Source organism: Corticium candelabrum, chromosome 9, assembly GCF_963422355.1.
Source record: "Corticium candelabrum chromosome 9, ooCorCand1.1, whole genome shotgun sequence".
In the NCBI taxonomy this organism is placed as follows: Eukaryota; Metazoa; Porifera; class Homoscleromorpha; order Homosclerophorida; family Plakinidae; genus Corticium; species Corticium candelabrum.
The window spans coordinates 6,900,914-6,923,413 of record NC_085093.1 but is presented as its reverse complement, the minus strand read 5'-3'; the positions used below and the strand labels follow the sequence as shown (position 1 = coordinate 6,923,413).

At 40.0% G+C, this 22,500-nt stretch overlaps 3 protein-coding genes across 3 annotated transcripts in view; all 3 read left to right on the top strand.

Moving 5' to 3' along the window:
• Positions 1 to 14,882, top strand: part of LOC134184508 (pleckstrin homology domain-containing family H member 2-like) — a 19,375-nt gene extending 4,493 nt beyond the window's left edge. Inside the window, exons 6-25 of the mRNA XM_062652216.1 lie at positions 532 to 621; positions 685 to 754; positions 823 to 914; positions 1,020 to 1,100; positions 1,460 to 1,648; positions 3,617 to 3,725; positions 3,782 to 3,894; positions 9,028 to 9,305; positions 11,643 to 11,736; positions 11,803 to 11,886; positions 11,948 to 12,004; positions 12,197 to 12,295; positions 12,761 to 12,858; positions 12,921 to 12,984; positions 13,044 to 13,121; positions 13,184 to 13,317; positions 13,725 to 13,854; positions 13,915 to 13,989; positions 14,201 to 14,359; positions 14,432 to 14,882. Coding sequence (XP_062508200.1) covers positions 532 to 621; positions 685 to 754; positions 823 to 914; positions 1,020 to 1,100; positions 1,460 to 1,648; positions 3,617 to 3,725; positions 3,782 to 3,894; positions 9,028 to 9,305; positions 11,643 to 11,736; positions 11,803 to 11,886; positions 11,948 to 12,004; positions 12,197 to 12,295; positions 12,761 to 12,858; positions 12,921 to 12,984; positions 13,044 to 13,121; positions 13,184 to 13,317; positions 13,725 to 13,854; positions 13,915 to 13,989; positions 14,201 to 14,359; positions 14,432 to 14,746 — 2,409 coding nt within the window. The 3' untranslated portion in view covers positions 14,747 to 14,882. The remainder of the gene's footprint in view (positions 1 to 531; positions 622 to 684; positions 755 to 822; positions 915 to 1,019; positions 1,101 to 1,459; positions 1,649 to 3,616; positions 3,726 to 3,781; positions 3,895 to 9,027; positions 9,306 to 11,642; positions 11,737 to 11,802; positions 11,887 to 11,947; positions 12,005 to 12,196; positions 12,296 to 12,760; positions 12,859 to 12,920; positions 12,985 to 13,043; positions 13,122 to 13,183; positions 13,318 to 13,724; positions 13,855 to 13,914; positions 13,990 to 14,200; positions 14,360 to 14,431) is intronic.
• Positions 14,883 to 15,089: 207 nt separating this feature from the next.
• Positions 15,090 to 16,260, top strand: LOC134184510 (uncharacterized). The gene has a single exon (XM_062652218.1). The coding sequence runs from the start codon at positions 15,132 to 15,134 to the stop codon at positions 16,110 to 16,112; it is 981 nt and encodes a 326-aa protein (XP_062508202.1). The 5' UTR covers positions 15,090 to 15,131; the 3' UTR covers positions 16,113 to 16,260.
• A 978-nt stretch (positions 16,261 to 17,238) lies between these two features.
• LOC134184509 (zinc transporter 6-A-like) overlaps positions 17,239 to 22,500 on the top strand; it is a 6,593-nt gene continuing 1,331 nt past the window's right edge. The window contains exons 1-11 of the mRNA XM_062652217.1: positions 17,239 to 17,906; positions 17,964 to 18,048; positions 18,115 to 18,157; positions 20,165 to 20,230; positions 20,297 to 20,377; positions 21,221 to 21,256; positions 21,318 to 21,412; positions 21,483 to 21,531; positions 21,627 to 21,746; positions 21,818 to 21,920; positions 21,988 to 22,035. Of these exons, the coding sequence (XP_062508201.1) occupies positions 17,634 to 17,906; positions 17,964 to 18,048; positions 18,115 to 18,157; positions 20,165 to 20,230; positions 20,297 to 20,377; positions 21,221 to 21,256; positions 21,318 to 21,412; positions 21,483 to 21,531; positions 21,627 to 21,746; positions 21,818 to 21,920; positions 21,988 to 22,035 (999 nt within the window). The 5' untranslated portion in view covers positions 17,239 to 17,633. The remainder of the gene's footprint in view (positions 17,907 to 17,963; positions 18,049 to 18,114; positions 18,158 to 20,164; positions 20,231 to 20,296; positions 20,378 to 21,220; positions 21,257 to 21,317; positions 21,413 to 21,482; positions 21,532 to 21,626; positions 21,747 to 21,817; positions 21,921 to 21,987; positions 22,036 to 22,500) is intronic.

Genomic DNA, 22,500 nt, shown 5'->3' with positions numbered 1-22,500 from the left:
CATTCACGTGTGAGACTGTCATGTTAATAATAGAATGGATGGCATTAATAGTGTCCATGTCATGCTTGTAAAAGAGCAAAAATGCAATAAATGTGATTCTCAAGCTGTTGCACATTAAGTGTTGCTAAGCTAGTTGTGTTGCTAAGCTAGTTGTGTAGCTCAACAATCCGTCTCGTTATTTTTGATCGAATTTCTGTCAAGTAAAACAGCAAGCAGATTGTCCATACATTGGATCGTTTGTGAGTCATAAGCAGCAATTTTGAGTTGTGTTTTAGTCTCTGTAAGAGCCAATGGACAATTGAGAATCGATTGTGTCAAGTATTAGTTTGACGTCTGGTTGTCATCATGTTGTCTTATCAGTTTGTGGAATTGAAACGAGGAGAGTAAAGATAGTAATCATATAATCGAGTCTCTAGAACTCAAGCATCTGTAGACCAGGGGATGTGAAGTAGCTGTAATTTACTTGTTTCCTCGAAGGCACAAGGCACCACAGATGGCCAGACAAATTGGTTTAGTTGTCTGTGTCTGTAGAGTGAAGTGGGAAGGAAGAAGCCTCGTGGTGTCATAGAACTCAATAGTTTCTGTCGTCTTTCACAGTCAGAGGGTGCACACACATTCCAGGTGTTATCATACACGTCTCATCACTTCCTTATCATTTTGACATTCGCTAATTTTTTTAATCAGATTGCCACCGATAAACGGACTTATTATCTTACTGCCGAGACTGCATCAACACTGCAGCAATGGTTAAAAGGTGTGTGGTGTGTTTGGTCATCTTGCTAGGTGTGATGTCTTGACGTGTGACTTTCTCATCTTTCATAGTTCTTCAGAATGTGTTACAGAAGAGTGTGACGCGCCCTCGAGCTGTTGACAAGTCGCCAGACAAAGTTCTAGTTAAAGGATGGCTGACAAAGGTTGAGTTGATGTGATTCAATGCTAATTTTAATGTCAAGTGTACATCGTATATTGTGAGCATATGGTGTGTGGAGATGTGCGTGACTCAGTTGTCTGTTGTTTAGGTGAAACGTGGTCGAGCAAAGAAGTGTTGGTGTCTTCTAACAGCAACTGTTCTTTCCTACTACAAGAAACAGTCTGATAAAGTAGGCATTAATCATATTAAACTGAGTGGCCACATATACCAATTTATGTATTTATATCAATGAATTCATTTGTCTGCTTATATCAATTGAAATTTTTAAGCAGTGGTAACACTGATATCTACAACAAATGAAGGCATAACCAGATGTGTCAGATTAAAATGCTCATTCTACCATTGTTATAACAAATAGAATGTTTTGGTTTGTGCAATTTAAATACGTGGGCATGGCTTGAAAATACTGAACATTGGCAATCTATTCTGGCCACTTTATGCTTTCATGTCTGTCTGTCTGTGTTGATCGTTATGTTTTTGTGTGTGATCATTATGTTTATGTGTGTTGATTGTTGTGCTGTTTGTTAGTCTCCTATTGGTCAGATTGACTTGAAAGGTTGTACAGTGTTGGATGCAGATGAAATTCAGGACTCTGGTTCGGACACTGAAGACAACATGTCTGTCTCAAGCAAACAGACGCCGAGTGATTTTGCAATTCAGGTGGAGAGTAATGTGGCAGGGACAATGTATTTCATTATGTCAAGTAGACAGGAGAAGGTTAGTGGGGCTGGAGTGGATTTTTAGAGACAATGAAGGCAGAATGATATATATATATATATATATATATTTTTTTTTTTTGTAGTTATATCGATGATCTATTTCTATATAGCTAAATATATATATATATATATATATATATATATATATATATATATATGTATGTATGTATGTATGTATGTATGTATGTATATATGTGTAAAAAAATGTATATATGTATATGTACACTGTTACAGTGTATATGTAAAAAATAAGAAAAAATAAAAATGATTAAAAACATAAGTATTAAATAATAAATAATAATAAAAAAATGTAAAAAGAAAATGATAAAATATAAAAAATAAAGAATAAAAAATAAAAAATGAAAATGAAAAATAAGATTAAAAAATTAAATAAGAAGTAAAATTTAAAAAATATAAAATAATACTGAAAAATGATAATAGAATATATAATGTTTTTAGTAATAAACTTCCGGATATATTTGTTTGTCTGTGTCTTTGTTTGTCATTTGTTTGTTTGCCTATTTGTCTGTCTATTTGTCTGTCTATTTGTCTGTCTCTTTGTCTGTGTAGCTGTTTGTCTATTTGTCTGCCTATTTGTTTGTCTATTTCTCTATTTGTTCATTTGTTTTGTTGTTTCACAACTTTCTGACGTAGAATCGTTTAGGAGTCTCAGCTTACACAATTCTGCTGCACAGTTAACTCTCCTGCTTAGTATCCTAACTTCGTCTTTACTTCTTATTAAAGGAGCACGTCATCGATTGACGCACACGCATTAACTCTTGACTCCGCCCTCGGTCGCTAATTGTTTCTAGTCTTTTTTCAAGTTGGGAAGTTTGGTGCTACCTCAGAGCAAACTTGATATCTGAGCATTATGATAATGCAAAGAAATCATACAAGACGTTTTCTTTAAATAACATCCACTAGGTTTTGTTTTACCACTTCATGTAAACTTTGATATTTGCTTAGCCGAAAGTAAAATGTGCTTTAGCATCACTGACTCGCCTTTAATTAATTGATGGCAAAAACACACATACGGCAATGGTTCGGCTAGAGAATGAAGGCGCTTTGTGTCACGTGATTATGCACGTTTTCGTGTGTTTTTTGCATCATGCAAGCCCCTTGTACTGTAGTATGGCCTCCATTCGTAGAAAGAAACATGGAGGAAAGTGTGAAAGACTGAGCTATTGGAAGTAGTTTTAAGACGATCATGTGGAGTCTACAACGTATGAACGACTGAGTCGCTTATGAACTGTAACTTGTTCTCTTTCACTTTTAGAGTCGCCTGAAGCGTCTAGACCCGTCTGTTGTGTGCTCTCGTAGTTGGCCTTGGAAATCAAGACCAAGATAATGTGCCACGCAACACAGCAAGTGTTCGGTTTGCAGCCCAAGGCCTTAGCATATGTTAACATATACTGCACATGCGTCAATCAGTGAAATGTTCCTTTAAGTAATCAAGATATGTCGCATTCTGTATTCATTGATTGCTTGACCATACATAAAGAGCAGTCCATTTGGATAACAAGATGCATGTCAAGTACTCTGTCTGGAATGTGATAGATACTTTTGTGCTTTTTAATGATCTGGAAGCCACACAAATTCGTGTAATCATGTTGTGTTGCTTTTAGTCTAACGCATGACTTCAGGCTGTGAGTCGAAATTGTAGTCTAGCAACTTGTATTTACGTACATTTTCTGCCTGGTTAACGGTCTGCCTTTTGATCTGTCTGTTTATTTCTCGTTTGCCTTGCAAGTGTGTCAGTTTGACAATCAGACAGACAAAGCAGACAGACAAATAGACAAACAAACAGACAAACGAATAGAATTTAAATAGACAGACAAATATACAGATAGACAGACAGACAGACAGACAATTAGACAGACAAACAGACAGACAAACAAACAAACGGGTTGTCTGTTAGTTGTCTCTAACATATTTTGCTCTCAATGTGCTGCATGTGTTTCACCAGGATATCTGGCTCTACCATTTGTCTGTTGCTTCTGGTTTGTCACAAACACGAACAGGAACCGAGACGGAGAAACTGATTGCTAGTTTGATGCGAGTTGATGGCAGTCCAGGTAGACGAGACATCAATAAAAAAGTGATATCAGTTGATTGCCAATGTTCTCTGTAGAAAGTAGATTTTGGAATCACTCGATTCTCTGCCATTCGAAAGATGCTATCACTAAACCATTAACGAGTTTACCATATCCAAGCTTAGAGGTTGAAGCAGTCCAAATGTTTAAGGTAATGATGTGATGATAATTAATATTAATAATTGAAATGTTTAATGGCTACATTGTATGGACATTCTCTGGTGCCAGTTGCATGGGTCTCATGCAAGTGTTTCTGGCAAGTTACCAAATCCTGACATATGAGTTCTCTCATTGCATCTGTTGCCCTAGAAAACCAATCAAATCATTTCAAGCATTCATATGTTAATTAACGATGAGAGTGTGTGGATGTGTGTGTGTGTGTGTGTGTGTGTGTGTGTGTGTGTGTGTGCCCGTGTGTGCCCGTGTGTGGTGCTGTAGCTCAATTGGTTAGAGAGTGCATTTGGAGAATGAAACATCCGGGACCTTGCAGGGTTACAGGTTCAAGTCACAGTGATGGCGAGCTATGGCATAATTTCCTTAAGCAAGAAACTTACACACAATTGCTTCTCTCGACTCAGGAGTATAAATGAGTACCTGGTCATTGACTGGGGTGGACATGACCGCTGGCTTGGCAGTAACATCATGCAGCAGACGGGTACTTGTGGGCCTTGGTGTCCAGTCCCAAAGCTGCGCCATAGTCAATGTCTCTGGATGACTCTGGCCAAGCTTCAGGTGGGTTGGAGCACTGGCCCTAATCCTCCATGTAGCGCATGGAAGCTCTGTCTCTAGAGGCAGGGGAGCTATCTCTGCAACTAACCTTAAGGTTGACGTCATTCACGAATGACGTGGAGGGCTCGACGTTTGGCCATTTTTTGTTCATTTGTGTGTGTCCAAGTTGTGTGTGTGTGTGTGTGTGTGTGTGTGTGTGTGTGTGTGTGTGTGTGTGTGTGTGCCCAAGTCGTGTGTGTGTGTGTGTGTGTGTGTGTGCATGTGTGTGTGTGTGTGTGTGCATGTGTGTGTGTGTGTGTGAGGAGTTTTATGAAAAATTGACAAATGTTATTGACTCAGTGCCAAGAAGAGATAAACTTTTCCTTCTTGGAGAGTTTAATGTGCGCGTTGGTCGGGACTATACATCATGGTGTAAAGTAATCGGTCCTCATGGTGTAGGAAGGGAAAATTCCAATGGGACACTGCTTCTCAGTACTTGTACTCAGTACAATTTAGTTATAACAAACACCATCTTTCAACAATCCAACAAGTACAAGACAACATGGATGCATCCACGTTCACATCATTGGCATCTTCTGGACTACGTCATTGTGCGACAACGTGATCTGCATGATGTCAGACAAACTCGAGTGATGAGGGGTTCTAGTAGTTGGTCAGATCATCAGCTTGTGAGGTGCATCACATCGAGGTGCATCACATCTCTTGTCATCAAGCCCAAGCAACATCGGCAATGCTTGATGCCTACTAAAAGTTGTGTGTTAAACGATTGTTCGTCAAAGACATTAGATGTCTTTCAAGATCAAGATCAAATAGAGTATTCGTTGGCTGGTATGATAGAATCATCTTACATTGACTGCTTGTGGACCGATTTGAAAACAAAGATCTTTCAATGTGCATCTGACATTTTAGGTCATACCAAACACACATCAGGATTGGTTTGACATGAATGAACCTACAATTCAGCTTCTCCTTGACAGCATGAGGAAGCACACCTTGGGTGGATCAGGGATAAATCTTTGACTGCTAAGAAAATAGCTTATACCAGCTTGCGTCAGAGTGTGCAAGCTAAAATACGTTCACTGAAAGAAAACTGGTGGATGAAGAAAGCAGAAGATCTACAAGCAGCAGCCGATGAACATGACATGAAGCGATTTTATTCTGGTTTAAAATCAGTTCTTGGTCCACAGTCTAGGAGTACAACACCTACTTTCTCTCATGATGGCTCAACTCTGCTTACTAAACACGAGGACATTCTTCAGCGTTGGGCTGATCACTTCAATCTAGTACTAAATCGTCCTTCTGTCGTTGATGATACGGTTTTAGATGACATTTCACAGCTGGCATGTGAAGATCATTTAGCGGCTTCTCCCCATGTAGATGAGGTTTCTGATGCAATTCAACAAATGTCATCTGGGAAAGCATGTGGGTTGGATGGCCTTTCAGCTGAAATATTTAAACATGGTGGTAGAATTTTGGTAGAAAAACTAACTCAACTCTACATTCTTATTTGGCAACATGAAGCGGTTCCCAAAGACTTCAAATATGCTACCATAATCCATTTATACAAATGTAAGGGAGATTGCTCAATTTTTGACAATCATCGTGGCATTTCGCTTCTATCTACTGCCGGGAAAATCATGGCTTGAATTATTTTGAATAGATTAAGCAAACATGTCTCTGACAATATATTGCCAGATACTCAGTGTGGTTTTCGTTTAGGTCGGGGAACTACCGACATGATCTTTACTGCTAGACAACTTCAAGAAAAATGTCGTGAACATCATAGAGACCTCTACATAGTTTTTGTAGATCTGATAAAAGCATTTGATTCTGTCAACAGAAATCTCTTATGGAGACTACTTGGTAAAATAGGCTGTCCATGCAATCTAGTCAATATAATAAGATCATTTCACGACGATATGTCAGCTAGTGTCATTGATAGTGGAGTTTCTTCCAAGTCCTTTGCAGTCACAAATGGTGTTAGACAAGGATGCGTTCTTGCACCTTTGTTATTCAGGCCCGTAGGAAGCAAATAAAAAGTGGTACGGCCTAACGCACGCTAAAGGGCGTGGCTTTTAATTTAGTGCGCGTTAAAGCAAGAGACCAATGCTCCAATTAATGTCTGTCAGTCTGGTTTCAAATTGAATGCCTCCTTATATGTGTTTGTTTTTCCTCTTCTCTCTCTTTCGCTCGCGCAGAGAAGGGTCTGGCTAGGCGAGGCTACAAAAAGTGGTGCGGCCATGCCGCACCGGCTCCTACGGCCCTGTTATTTAACATCTTTTTCCTGTCATGTTACATGTTGCTTTCAGGAATTGCAATAAAGGTGTTTACCTTCAAACACGCTCTGATGGGAACATTTTAAATCTTAGTCGCTTTAATGCAAAACTAAAGTGAGTGACATTCTCATACGTAACCTGCTCTTTGCAGATGATTGTGCCCTTGTCACGCACACCATAGAGGATATTCAATTCATCATGGATTGTTTTTCAAACACTGCACGACATTTTGGGCTCACTGTAAGTCTCAAGAAGTTCGAAGTCTTGTACCAACCAAAATCTGGGTCTTCTTACACACCTCCTGTTATAAAAGTGTGTGACACTCCTTTGACATCGGTTGACAAGTTTTCTTATTTAGGAAGTACTCTGTCTCAAACATTGTTGTCGATGATGATATTTCAATGCGTCTGAGTAGAGCTGGTGCTGCCTTTGCCAATCTGACTAGACGCCTTTGGAATGAACATGCCATAACCACAGCCACTAAGGTCAAAGTTTACAAAGCTGTTGTGATCACCACTTTACTTTATGGTTGTGAGACTTGGACATTATATAGAAGACACATTAAACAGCTGGACCAATTTCACATGCGATGTCTTCACAGAATTGGAAATATAAAATGGCAAGACATGATACCCAATACCGAGGTTCTGAAGAAATGCAACATGCCTGGAATTGAGGCTCTACTACTAAAAGCTCAACTTCGATGGTGTGGCCATCTTGTTCGAATGAAGGATGATAGAATCCCAAGGGCAGTGTTTCATGGTCAGCTGAAGGAAGGTTCTAGAACAGCAGGTGGTCAGAAATTGCGCTTTAAAGACACATTGAAATCCAATTTGAAATCTTGTAATATTGATATATCCAACTGGGAAAGCTATGTGTCAGACAGATCTCTGTGGAGATCTTATTGCAAAAAATCTCTAGATCATTTTGAAGACCAATGTTTGAAAACACTCCAACAAAAAAGGCAGGAACGAAAGACGATCTCTAAGAGTGGGAACTTCACATGCAATGTTTGTGGACGCTCCTGCATGGCACGCATTGGTCTTTGGAGACACAAGCAAAGCCATAAATGAGTTTGGTTGTGTCGACCACTCACTCCACCGTGTGTGTGTGTGTGTGTGTGTGTGTGTGTGTGTGTGTGTGTGTGTGTGTGTGTGTGTGTGCGTGTGCGTGTGTAGGCTTTCTGAAGTGTTTATTGGGTGGTGGACTTGCCATCATGTATTGTGTTTGTATTTACTGCATGTTCAACGGATAGGAATCGAAAGGAAGCAAGGTTGGGTGGGTTATGTCATAACTGGTTTTTGTGATTATCTTTCATTTTCAGTATTACCTGATGGGAAAGTGAAAATGCCACTATCAGATTAGGGAAAGTGACATCTGATAAGTCACATGAAAGGTGGGTGTTGGTGGTAGAAATAGAAAGTACACCATTTAGTACCTTAGGAAGTCCCTGTTCCTAACAATTTTCATGTGGAGGTTTTTTCAAGTTAAGACCCTTTGGCAATGGCAGTTATTTTTAGGGGCACTTAGCTAACTAATTAGAGTCTTGCATCGTACACAGGTGTAGTAATACCTTCAGTAATACAATACAGGGTCTGTTTACCAATGCTGCTGGATGGGTAACCTACTATGGAACTATGTGCCCCTTATAAGGTGCCATCCAGAGAAATAATTGGCTCTAATAAACTCCGCCTTCTAAGTTTATAACTATTTTGTTGGGGTGCCTTAATTAACTATGGCAGACATTTAGGTCACACCTGTAGTTAAGTTGTGGTTCTGTTATTTGCCAAGACTTAGTAAATATGGGACATGCAGGAAAGTTCAGAAACTGCGGTTGCTACTGTACAAACATATATGATAATACATAATGCTTCAATACTAGAAGCAGTCTTGTAATAATAAGTATCTTGATGTGCTAGATGCTGTCAATATTATTCTGTGGATCTTACTAACTGTTCACTCTAAAATTAAGTGCAAGGAACATTTGATTAATTACAATATTTATTATGTCGTGCTCAACCAGATCAGTCTGGTTTGTAAAGTCTATTACAAGTACCGGAAGCAAACCCTGCTTTAGAAGTACTTAGACCATCACGGCTGTCTAGAAAGAAGACATGTTATGTGTCGCTATGCCCCTCCATAATGGGCAAATGGGGTCTTTATTATTATTATTATTATTATTATTATTATAATTATTAGTATTGTTATTTAAAACTTGAGTAGAGCAGCAATTTATCATTCAATTACTCTTTGTATTAATACGAATTGATGTCTTGCAGTCAATCCAGCTGTTCACTACAATCTCCATCAATTTTTCTGCTATTGAGTATCACATCAACCTTGCACAAGCAGCCATCAGTGGTTGTGTTGCTAAGCAGGAGCTTCAGAGTGAACTCTATTGTCAGTTGATCAGACAGACTAACCAGCATCCAGAGCCAGACAGTAGCGAGGCAATACAGTGTTGGATGTTGCTTGCTTTGTGCTGTCCTATCTTCCTGCCTCAACAGAAGTATCTCTGGTACTTCAAGCATTATCTTCAGAGACATGCCAGCATGAGGTAGTCTTGCTCTGATTTCTTATTTATCTGTGTTTTTGAGATTAATTCCTCTGGGTGGATGAACGTACAGAGGCAGAGATGTAGACAGGCTGATGGATCAGGAGACAGTGAGACAGTGATTTGAATGGACAGACATGACAAACAGACCGACAGACAGACAGACAGACAGTCAGACAGACAAGTAGACAGACAGAATAAGATGCCTCTTGTAAGAATGATGCTAGACAAATTATTTAGCATTGATAGACAAAAAACTGCAGACAGTTGCTTTGTTGCTCTTGCAAATTTTTATATATTTCATTGTGTTAGCCCAAGGGTTTTGCTGTTTGTGTCTTGCGACTGGATGTCAATATTTACCGGACTTTGATACATTTATAGAAACAAAGACAGACAGACAGACAGATTGTTATATTTGAACTCTTACTCTACCAATAACAATCGCTAACTTTACGTATGCATAACAATAACAGTCAATGAACAAAATGTTGAACGCCTTTATCATACAGAAAATCATCAAAATTGCACTTAGACAACTTCAACAACTTTTTAAAAATCACACGTACAGATAGACAGACAGACAGATTGGATTATCGCAGCCTTACTTTGTCCACATTGTGGTCTAGTGCGTCTTCTGTGGAGATTGTAATCATCATGTTTCTACCTGTTCCTCACTGCTGGACTTTTGAACTCTGCTTTCTATTAACTAGTGTTCTTTCTTGTGTGTGTAGCTGTAGTTTGAAGACTTTTAGGAGCTTGTAATTGCTGGTAGTTGGACTTTACTATAGTGATTTGCAGTTGATGTATAATATTGCAATGTTTGAAATATATGTATTGACAGACAGACAGACAGACAGACAGACAGACAGACAGATCAAGTCAACTCTCTAGTGACATCATCTAATCATGCGAGTGATATTGGGCTAACTTTAGAACACCATCTCAAAGATATTTCCAAGTTGTCGGATTTGTTGCCTAACACAAAAAAAGTTGCAACATCGTCTAACAACAGAATTTGTACAATCAAAAGCAGATCAGTTGATTGAAACTGATTCTAACCGAGATGCAGCACGATTGCGTTCAATTAGAGGTAAAGGAGCAGGAGCATGGTTAGATTCCATTCCATCTTCAGAGAAGTTTGCACTTTCATCTGGCAATTTTGTCTTGGCGGCTTCTCTCAGATTGGGTCTACCTTTGTCTTTACCACCTTGGGCCACTAAATGTGAATGTGGAAAGTCACTAGATGTTGAAGGGTACCATTTATTAACATGCAAAATGGGTGGAGGCCCAGTTTGGTCTCATAATTCTGTTGTTTTGTGCTGGTCTGAATGCATGAGCAGTCTACAATGCCAACATCAAATTGAACCAAAAGATAGATATACAACATCCAACAATAGAGCAGACATTGTTGTGTTTGACTCAACGTGTGGGGAAATGTCGAGCTTGATGTGGCCCTTGCTCACCCCTGGAGCTAGGACATTCTGCGAAGTGCAGCAACTACAGATGGAGCTGCAGCAAGAAGAAGAGAAGACATCAAACATAGCAAATATTCTCAAGAGCAGTTGCCTGGAGGGTACACTCCTACCCTTATTCCACTAGTTTTCGAGCACTTTGGTGGGTGGGGAGAAGAAGCATCAACGTTCCTCAATAAACTTTCCAAACTATATAGAGATGAAGAAGGAAGAAACAATCCCTCAGATTTTAAAACACATTGGAGAAGACGCTTGTCAGTACAACTTCAGCGTTGCAATGCCTCGGTGTTGGCTAGAAAGATGATCAGAGTAACATATGGACAGAATGCTGACCAGAGTTTAGATGTTGTTCAACTTTCAATTCAGTAAACTAAATTTCGGTTTGTAGGCTCCATAGAGGAGCTTTTTAATGCTACTTGTTATTTGTGTAATTGTAATTGTAATTGTAGTTGTGACACTTGTTGTTCATTAGCTGTTACTTTAGTTTCACCTGTATTAGCTTTGATGTATAAAAATATATGAAAGACAGACAGATAGACTGACAGACAGACAGACAGACAGACAGACGGATGCATGGAAAGTCAGACAGACAGACGGATGCATGGACAGACAGACAGACAGACAGATGCATGGACAGACAGACAGACAGACAGATGTGCTTAGATGGTGTTAATAGTTCAGTGTTTGAAAATATATGTATTGACAGACAGACACACAAACAAGAGGACAAAACTTACACACAGTTGAACAGACAAGCAGATAGTTATACAGACAGACAGACGTATACGTAGGCTGAGCTTTCCAACTCTTGTCTCTGTAACCAGACTGTGTTTTCTAACTTGTGTGTGTCTATGTTTCTCATGTTTAGACCCATTGCTGTTCGATATGCCGTGTATTGCCAACGATGCGTTGAAAGGGCGGAGGTGAATGGTCCACGAGAAAGCAGACCATCACGAATGGAGGTTAACAGTTACGTGCAGATACGTCCAGTCATTGCATCTTGTCATACACTTTGCTGTTGTCTATAGGTTTTGTCTGTGTTGTTGGGTGATGCTGTCAAACATGCTAGTCCTCTTAGTATTCCTGTCCATTTGCCAAGTCAACGATATCAAGTGGAATTAATTTACTCTGATTTGTGTAGGTAATTTGGAGGAAAACGGTTTTATTGTTTAGGTTGTGAGCTTTGATGGTTCAACACTGGTCAAGGAGCTGAATGGCAGACTTAGTCAGGTGTGTGTGTGTGTGTGTGTGTGTGTGTGTGTGTGTGTGTGTGTGTGTGTGTGTGTGTGTGTGTGTGTGTGTGTGTTTGCTTGCCTGTTTGTCTGTCTGTCTGTCTGTCTGTCTGTCTGTCTGTCTGTCTGTCTGTTTGTCTGTCTGACTGTCTGTGTGTTGAAATTTTTGTTGCTTATTGTTTGTTGTTAGGAACTGGGAATGAGAGATCCGTTGGTCACTGGATTTGCCCTGTTGACTGACGATCCCCTCATGCCTGATGTCGAGCATTGTTTGGAACCAGATGTAAAGGTAATTAATATCAATCTGATTTATTATTATGACCAAACTGCTAATTTTTTAGTATTATTTATTTTGATAAATTTGGCTTGAAATATTTTCAAAAATTCAGTTTGAAAAAATAGTTTCTATTGCTTTGAAGAACAGTGTTACGTGGGAGCTCTTGCGTTGCACAGTGTTAGACATGGTGAATAACAAAGGACTTCTTGTCATCTTGGGCTGCAACGAGGAGACTGAAAATGATTCAGATGGTAGCAGGGAATAACAGATGTAATGTATCATAGTGTGTACAAAAGGCAAGGTTGAGAGACAACTTACTATTGAATCAGTGAACTGCCCAGTAACATTTGAGGGTTGCAACTGTTATATTTGCTAACTCAATCCAGACTTTCTGGTTTGAAAACTTTTTCTCTAGTTTGCTTTCTCATATCTTAGCAAAAAGCATTCCTTCTGCTTAATGCTTGTTTGTGTGTCAAGGTTTGTGATGCTATTTCTCTTTGGGAGCTGACAGCTCGTGATGGCAACCAAGGAAAAGTCGATCCATCGAAAACAATCAAGATCATGTTCAAGAACAGGTCACTGTGTGAGTGTCATACAACATGATGTAGTCGTCTCATATGGTGCATCGACTCATCAGGCTTTACTTCAAGAATATGGTGAGAGGAGAGACCGAGAGAGAACGGTTATTGATATTATACCAGGTAATACACGTTTGGCTCGTTTTCTGTTGTTCCTACTGTGTAACAATTGTGAGTATTAGGCGTTGGAAACAATAATTAATGGTCACTTTCCTATCAACAAAGATCTTGCTATTGAGCTTGGTGCACTAATGTTACAAGTAAGGCGAGTTTGTTTATGTTTGAGATTGTCAAGTTTGGTTGTAGTGGGTTGTTTGCTCAGATTGAGTTTGGTGATCATCATCCTGTAGGTGGTAGTATAGGTATAGCCCAAGAGATTTATGTACGAGTGGAGCATGCACTGGCCAAGTTCTTACCATCGAAGATGATCAAAGATTTGACATTTGAAGAGAGACGGTGAGTGAGCACAATTAGTTTGCATTCTGTTTGTCTGTTTGCGGTCGTATCTTTTCAATCATTGAGACTCAATTTTGTGATGAACTCGAGAGGCTGATGAATAATTGTTCCGTTCAGCGATGATCTCTTCTCCCAAAGCAGTTGTTCGTTACATTTACAAGAAAACTCAGCACAACTGACTTGACATTTACATTGAGTGTCCTATTTGAGTCTGTAAGGTCAACCACAAGTCAACCTCCAAGTATTATGAATTGAAATCGGGAGGAAAGATTTTTAGTCGATTTACAGAGCTTCGTGCTTTTGAATTATGTGCAAGTGTGTTGTTGGGCATCACAGTCAAAACATGTGACATGTTTGTGTGGACAGTTGATTACCTTTGTTTGAGCACTGTTTGTAATATATGTTAGGCAAATATCCTCTCAGCTAACTGAGAAATGGGCTGCACTGAGGGGTCGTCAACCTGCTGACTGTGCTAGAGTCTATCTTAATGTCTGTCGTCGTTGGCCCTTTTTTGGAGCAAGACTCTTCCCTTGCAAGGTAAGCAAGAGTATCCTACAAAGTTGTAGTAAGCAGCCCACGTAATCTCATCTTTTCTAGCGGAAATCAGACTATGTCCAGGTATGGTTGGCTGTACAAGAGGACTCGATTAGCACACTTGATCTATCAACCTTGGTAAGGAAAGATCCACTTCTTTACTTTTGTAGCATCACTCTGCATAGTCTGAAACATAAGCCACACTAGTGCATGCATGCCAAAATATGGGAGAGACAGCGAAAAAACGGTAAACTCATCAGTAAACATGATTGAGTAGCCGCACATGCATTATTTTCATTCCGGACTTTGCTGTTGAGTGCACTTATGATCCAACATCTTGTGTTTCTAGCGTCTAGTGCATCGTTATCCCTACGAGTCGGTAGTCACATTCGGCGGTCACAAGGACGACTTCATGGTCGTCGTCAAGCAGAGCTCAGCTCTCGCATTCAGTCCTCACCAGTTGCAACTCGGTACAGAGAAACTCCTATTTGCAATGAGACCGGGACTGGTAACACGATGCATTCAAAACACATTCAAACCGTGCACAGTCTAATAGCTATCCACTCATTGTTGATATTAGGTAACAGAAGTCACCAATCTCATTGCCAGCTACATCAATGCGATTAAAGTCCGGCAGAGCTTTGGGTACGCGCCAGAGCCAGCGTCGCAGACGGCATCAAGCACGGAAGCATTGCCGCGACACCAAGCAGTGCCAAAACAACACGCCACTAACGCTCATCAATTCGCGTCTGCTTACGAACTAGGATGGAACCATCCGAGCGAATCGGACTCACTCGGTATGCGTCGATGGGAGAGGAAAGTCGAGCTCAATGTAGCTTTACCTTCATCACAAGTCAACGGGCAAGTACCAGATGCCACCAGCGGCGTTAATTAACTCTAAGAGACACGAGATGCATATGCATGATACCGTACTGTGATACCGTACTGTAAGCTTCGTGTCACATGTGAGTGGCAGATTGCTAGTTACGGTGTAGTAACTTGTTGTATAGAATATTTATGACAGACTGGCACATCCTCCCCCCAGCCTAGCACATTTGCATCCACTTCCTTTTCCCCGCGATTTATGAGGTTTTGCAAAACACGCGGCACCTATTCTCAGAGATTAGCGCGTGTAGGCGCATTTCCTACCACGACGTCGGAAGAGTCACATGCACAGAGTGATGGGGAATTTACTGGTGGGGTAAGTGGTGCAATACAATACAACAAACATTGAAAGCGTACGCGTAAGGTGATTCACATTTATTGCGTCATTTCGTCCTATGACCCTGTCCCGTGAGCAGGGTGTAAAGCGCAGGCGTCAGTCTGAATCGAGTGGAGTCGAACCGCCAGCGAAGATGTTGGCTGCGAATAGTGCCGAGCGCCACAGTCTGTGGAACGTGTCACTGAAGAAGCTGCAGGTGTGTCAAGCGGTGGGCACGGAGCGTTGCCTGAGAAAGACGGTACTCGTCTACAACACGCTCAAAGTCATACACTCAACGTTCACCGGCGTCAGCGTGTCCGACGGAGAGACGGCAGCAGATGTGGATGATGCAAATGACAAGCTACAGAGTTGTAAGAGTTCACCGCTCTTGGAGGAGTGTGGGGACGTGATGGTAGCGGGTGAACTCATCAGCGACGAGCTAGAAACGTTAGATGATCACATCGAGTTGGATATTTACAGCACGAACGACGACGAATGCACGAGTGTCGTTTATTACAATGAGGATTTTGATGATGATGATGAAGTCGAGGGTTGGAACAAAGAAGCAGGAAGCTCCTCGTTTTATGATAATGAGCGTGAGGGGACGGGGAAAAGGTGTCCGTTGACGGCGAGAGAAGGAAACGAGAGCAAACGCGTTTGCGTCGGTGAGCACGAGATCAAGTTTGAAAAGCTGGGAGAAAGCGGTGAGCTCGCAGACCGTGCACGTGACCAACATGTCGACGTTCTGAGCTCGTGTATGATGCATTGCTGTCTGCAGACGGGAACGAGCGGTTTCCGTGAAAGTTTTTACGAGAGTTCTTCACTTCTCGAAGACTCGCTGCAATGCGTCAATTCGGACGTTTCTCCGAATAACACGACCGCTTCCGGTTATTGTGATGACGTCACTGAGTGTCGCTTTCACATTGGAGTTGATGATAATCCTGTCTCCGCCTTGTTGAGCTGTGCTAATCAGAGAAGTCAACTGTCTTCCTGTGCGTTGGAAGTGGCAAATCCAGCAGGAAGCGAGCACTCCAGGTTGGTTGAGATCTTGGAAAACTAGTGAAGAGTAGTATAATGAATGGGGTGATAGTAATATGGTATGCTAGTGTGGTTTAACTGTCTTCTAGTGGAATGCATGGAATTGTTACATGTCTGGTCATTGTAGCAACAGTTATATGAAATGCAAAGATTACTAAGAGTGTATATTACTTTCTTTGTGGCACAATTTCATTTATTTGAAATGGTGGCTCTCGGGTTCCAAGTGGTGCAACTACTAGCTAGTAGTAACCTCTAGGATAAGATGATAATCACCAATTGTAAGTATGCATACTATTTGTAGGCAATTGCAAGATGCTGCTGATGGACCTAGATGTCAGTTGGCATTGTTTACATTTTGTTCTTAGTTGTTTTAGGCAAGGCAGTGGTCTAATGACAGTTGACTACATGCATGTACTGTATTCAGGTGCACAGCACTGTAGTAGGTTGCAACAATAATGATCAAAGGTGAAAGTTACCTCTAACCTTGTAGGATGCCAGTGTTGAGGAAGTTGTAGGAGTTACCCAAAGGTCAAATGGTAGTACATGAGCGCATCACATGACAACACTGCCCCAAGTTTATCTTCTCAATAGAAAATATACCAAAAACTTTTTATGCTGAAGCCTTATAAATGACACTGCCTGTCAGCCAAAAAACCTCAAGAATGAAAAGCATTGTTGAAGTGATTGCATTAAAATATTTTTAACATTCAGGAAGTTGAGTCATATGAAGATGAGCTGATCAAAAAGCAAGAAGCTACAAACACTCATTTTTATACCTGTATTCAAAGTAAGTTAGGACAGTGAAAGAACTGAATGCACATGGAAGTGTAGGATTACTAACCAAACACCTAGCATGCAGTAAAAGCACGAAGGACTAGGAAAATTAAAGGGACTGGCGATACAGTCTGAGTCAAGTACCTCCAGGTGCATGCATGTTATCCTCTTACACAGGATTGTGGACAACGAGAAACAACTGTATGTTGACAAATTGTATGTGATTATACTGTACCAATGTTACCTATTTACCTAATAATGCATGTCATCAACAACAACATCAACTTACTAGGGTAATGAGTAAACAATCTCCCTTTTCTCCAACAAGCCATGCACTTGTAGTGTAGGTATGTATGATTATTAGTTACAACTACAGCAGTTTCGCAAAGTTGGTGTCTAGAGTAGTGACATTTTAATTAAGTTTAAAGCAGGTGAGGTAGCCTGCTATTTTCAACTGCTGATGACTATGACAAAACATTTTTCTTGCAACACTGCATGTACATAGTGATGTTCTGATGTTGGGTGTTGTGTTGTGCTGTAACTACCCAATTGGTGTACTAAAAGGAACTGGTCATCAACAGGAAGCAGCTGTGAACCAACAACAGAACAGAACAGGAAGTAACTTGTACCAATTGGTATGTGCTATTCTGGGATTGGAAGTGAGACTAAATTTATAGATTTAGACAGAACTGAATAATACATAGCGGAACTAGAACCTACCGGTTATAGTAACTTCCATTCCACCTGCTATCACATTCTAACACGTGGCATGCAGTTCATCATAATTCTCATATCTAGGGAGCCGATGTATCGTAATCATGATAAACCTTGGTACACAAACTACAAAATAAGTAAACAACTAACACATTTTTACAGTACAGTACAATGTACATATACAACGCAAACTATTTCCAACCCACAGTACAGTACAGTACCTTTCTTTCGCGCGAAGGTCTTTGCTGCGAGGCCGACTTATCCGGGGATTTATTTCCATTCTTTTGTGGTCATGGAACGTCTTCAAATGGTTTTACACGACCGACAAGTAAGTCAGCCGTTACGAATTGCTTAGCTGTGTATTCGTCATGTGCTTCCAATGCAGTCTAAGGTGGTTATCTCTTTGCTGCTGTTGAGTATTGGTGTGACTGCAGTTTTGTTCTATTGGTGTACAACAACCAACAGTCTAGGTGGGTGCTGCCTGTTCGGTTTTATGCTATGACGATGTGGCTTATGCTGCTGTGTCACGTGTTTAGCATTGCAGGCTTTCGTGTATCTCGTCGTGTTTGATATTCTGAGGTAATGATCATTTGTTTTAACTTCATCAATTGTACATTAGATCAGACGGAAATCGAGCGTTTTGATGGCTCTGTCTGTCTGTCTGTCTGTCTGTCTGTCCAATACATGTATATATATATATATATATATATATATATATATATATATATATATATATATATATATATATATATATATATGTATTCAACATTAAAATCTACATACAACACAACTAAGCAACTCTACCCTATGTCTGCCTGCCTGTCTGTCTGTCTGTCTGTCTGTCTGTCTGTCTGTCTGTTTGTCTATCAGTCTATCAATGGTAGTATATTTCACATGATCACTATTACAGGCTAAATAAAGTATCTAACAAACTGTAAGAGCCAGTTCAATAAGCCCTATAGGGCCATTATACATAACAATCTAATGTACATAAAACTGAGTTGCAAAGTCATCTATGTCATTATGATTACTGGAAGTTAGAATTAGAATCTTAGTAATTGTGTTAGTGTTGCACTGCTGCAAATGTCATTGAGAAGTGTTTCTGCCAAAAGCACACAAATTCTTTGCAGTTGTTCTTGTTGAATCGTCTGATGCTCTCTGTAACAGTTCCTGCAAGTATTTGTTGGCTTCGTCACCCCAATGACCGAAGTGTTCCATGACAAGGGGAACAAACCTCAATAATGGTTCTGTTGCCTGTTTGTCTGTTGTTTGTTGTCTGTATGTCTGTCTGCCTTAATTTATTTCAATACATTTTAAGCATAATTACAAACACTAAATATGTACGTTAATCCTTGTCTCTGTCTTAAACTTGAAAATGACTAAAACCGCCAATGCCATTTAGATCAAACACAGAGTCCTACCACAAACTACAACTAAACTGTTTTAGCTATTTTTTAGTGCGCACTACATTGCACATTCAATTCTTCACCCATGACCCCATCTCCCCAATCTCCTGCTATCTCTGCAATTTTTCAGTCTGTCTGTTTATCACATCTATTTTTAAACGTGAACTAGGATACAATAGCAATAACCGATAATTGCTTGTGTCTATGAAGTGTTCCTAAAGCATGTCTGTCTGTCTGTCTGTCTGTCTGTCTGTTTGTCAATTTCATTTATTGAAACACAAACTCTACATTACATTTCTAACACTAAATACTAGCAATCTACTGAGTTCAGCTTTAGTTTAATGCAAACTACTTTGATAGTCTCTATTGTGTATGTTCTCATCTTCTTCTCCAGGGAAGACACGTGTCAGTTTGTGGAGGATGACTTTAGCTTTACATCATTGTAATATTATTGAGAATTTTTTCTCCAAAAACCTCTAAAGTCAGCTTCATTTGTATAGCCTTCAATGTTTAAATAGTTGGTAGCTTCTGATCCCCAATTTCCAAAATGTTCAAATACCAGAGGAGTGAAATTGAGGCTTGAGGTATTGCCAGCAAGTTGTTGTTTTTCATATTTGATCATCTTCCTTTCCTCCCTTCTTGCTGCAGCAAAACCTTCCTCTAAAGCTGCCTGCTTTAGAGTGTCTTGGCTGAAAGGATGAGCTTGTCTGTCTGTCTGTCTGTCTGTCTGTCTGTCTGTCTGTCTGTCTTCATTTATTTCAATGCATTTTAAGCACAATTACAAACACTAAATATATAATAATCCTTGTGACAATGTCTCTGTCTCAAACTTAAAAAAGACTAAAACCATCTATACCATATACATCTGTCTGTTTGTCTGTTTGTCTGTCTGTCAGTCAATCTGTCTATAAGTGCTTGTTGGTGTGCTTCTCTCTGTTTCTATCTGGTTTGTCTGTCTTAAATATAGTTTGCAGAGTGTTTACATGGAAAAATGTAGACAGACTTCGTAGGTTGGTAAGTATGTGTGAACGAATGAGTGGCAATGACTCCAACGTTCAGTATTGCTGTCATGGTCGAATTCTCATTTGTTTATGTTCTCACATGTATGCATTGTGGCAACTGACGGGCTTGTTAATGACTATACTGTACTGTAACATAATGTATGGCTTCATACCTACAGCTTGTCGACTTGTCTTCTCACTGTTTGGGTGTCGAAACAGAAACCAACCTCAGTCTATTCATTTGGGTATGTCACAATTTTCTGTGAGTTGATTAATTTGCCATTTTATAGCAATGGTTTGTGTTTACAAAGATATGAGAGGCTAGAGGTCGTGTCGGTGTTCACCAGCACAATTCTCATCATTTTCTCTGGGCTATCTGTGATCAAACATGGGTAAAACACTTACACAACGTTTTTTGTGACTTTCATCATATAAATTAGCATTTAGAGTGTAAACTGGTGCATGAACAGCATAGGTATGCAGCTTTGATCTGAGTAATGTCATCGTGCATTGTCCGTCTACAGTGCTGCACACCTAATTTTGCCGGGCATAGTCTGGAAGAATGCAATCATACAATAACTGCCTCTACTCAAATAGTGGCCCTTGAATGATTACTCGGAGATACTGCTGGTTGGATTTTTTCCAAAAAAAAAAAAAAACACCTGGAGCTCTTTTAACGTTTACAATAGTTTTAATTATTTATACCGGGCATGTCCACCAGACACCTAATCGCGTCACATGTTTCTAGCATGGACCTATAGAGAAGTCTCTCCGACAAATGTCTATCACTTCCGTTTGTTCCAAAATGTATTTATAGTGACTGTTTCCAGTGACATAGAGTGAACATGTAATGTGTGTATGACGTTCTGCAGTGCATGCTTGGAAATATGGATCCAGATGTAGAGGTAATGGTACAATAGATAACATTTGCTTTGAGAATTGTGGAGTGCTTCAAGAATCAGACAAATCCAAGTTACCGAAAGTGCCCTGTCCCAAGCTGCCCAGATATGGGGAGTCTGAGTGTATGCTAGTATACATTGCTATAGTTTGTATATTCATATTTTGTATCTCAATGTAGGCAATACTTCTGCACGTTAATAAGATAGTAAACAAATATAAATAATATAAGAATAGATTAATATAAATACTAGTAATTAATATCAATAAATACGAATACGTTTAACTCATCAATAAATTATATTATTTATGGATGACTTGCATGTGCTTATTGTTAGATTGGAGCATCTTTTCCAACCACCGGAAGTCGACACGTGCGTCAAGTATCAACATCTCAACTTGTTTGTTGTACTAGATTGTTTATCCATATATCAGGACGGATCTACCATTAGCCACCTTAGTCGGTTTTGGCCTGCACTTATTGGTTCTTTATGGAGTGAAGAACAAAGCATATTCGCATGTTGCATCATGTCAGTCATTGGTGGCTGCATGCCGGTGCCATTAGAGCCCAGAATTTTCTATATGATATTTACTGTTTAGCTGCATCGTCAAGCTGGTTACAAGACGCAGTCATTGACTTGGGAAACTGGTAACATCAATTGTCTGTAATTCAAAAGCTGTTCTTGCCTTGCCTCCATGCCTATTGGATAATGATATTGATATCAATGATTGTGATGTGTTTAGTGTTTGCAGTATTGCTCCGGTCTTTTCTCACATCTTGGTTGTCAAGGTCAACCCTCTCATATTAGTGTCTGTGGCAGCCGGAGTGTCTATCTTCATTACAGACATACTAATTGTTTACAGGTGATGCAGTCGATCACACCAGACAACGAATGAACTAAGACTTTAGTCTTGACTTAACGTATTTGTTGTAGTGAGTTGCACAGTGCTGACGCAGCTGCTGCTGTCGTAATTGCCGTTCTGCTGTGCAGCACTATGTATCCTCTCTGTGTATACAGTGGCAAGATACTATTGCAGGTGGGGGTTGTGAATGTTGTAGTTTGTTTGGCAAATATTTCTGCTCATGAGTTTTAATTCTATACAGGCAGTTCCAGAGCACGTAATTGGACAACTAAACAAATGTCTACGAGAGGTAATTTTGTGTGTCTGTGAGTGCGTGCATTTATGTTGGCACAGAACAAGATCTACGGATGAAGTTCGGATTGACTTGGGTAGAGTGCATGTGCTAAGAAAGAACAAAGTCTGATTTCATGTCTCATCAAACTGGATTTAATCTAATTCATCTTATGATGAGGTGGATTGGATTAATTGAATCCGGTCTGGATGTGGTTGCAAAATTGTGGGTTTATTGTGCAGGTGCAGTGTGTGACTGTAACTGTGTATAACCTGTGTGACTGTGTCTGCACTAGGTCTTCTCTAGACTAGTTGAGAATAAAACTTGTTTAGAATCTAAACCCTTTTAGTTGAGGGCATCTGCACTTGGCTTTCTTACATATGGGACTTGCTAGCAAACGTTGTATCCTACATTGTAGCAACTCTCTCTTTCGTTTCTTGGACTGCCTGAGATGCTTTCTTTCCAGAATGTCCCATAACAGCT

Excerpts from the sequence above, each read along its gene's own strand:
- LOC134184510 (XM_062652218.1), top strand. The coding sequence starts at position 15,132 with ATGACCCTGTCCCGTGAGCAGGGTGTAAAGCGCAGGCGTCAGTCTGAA.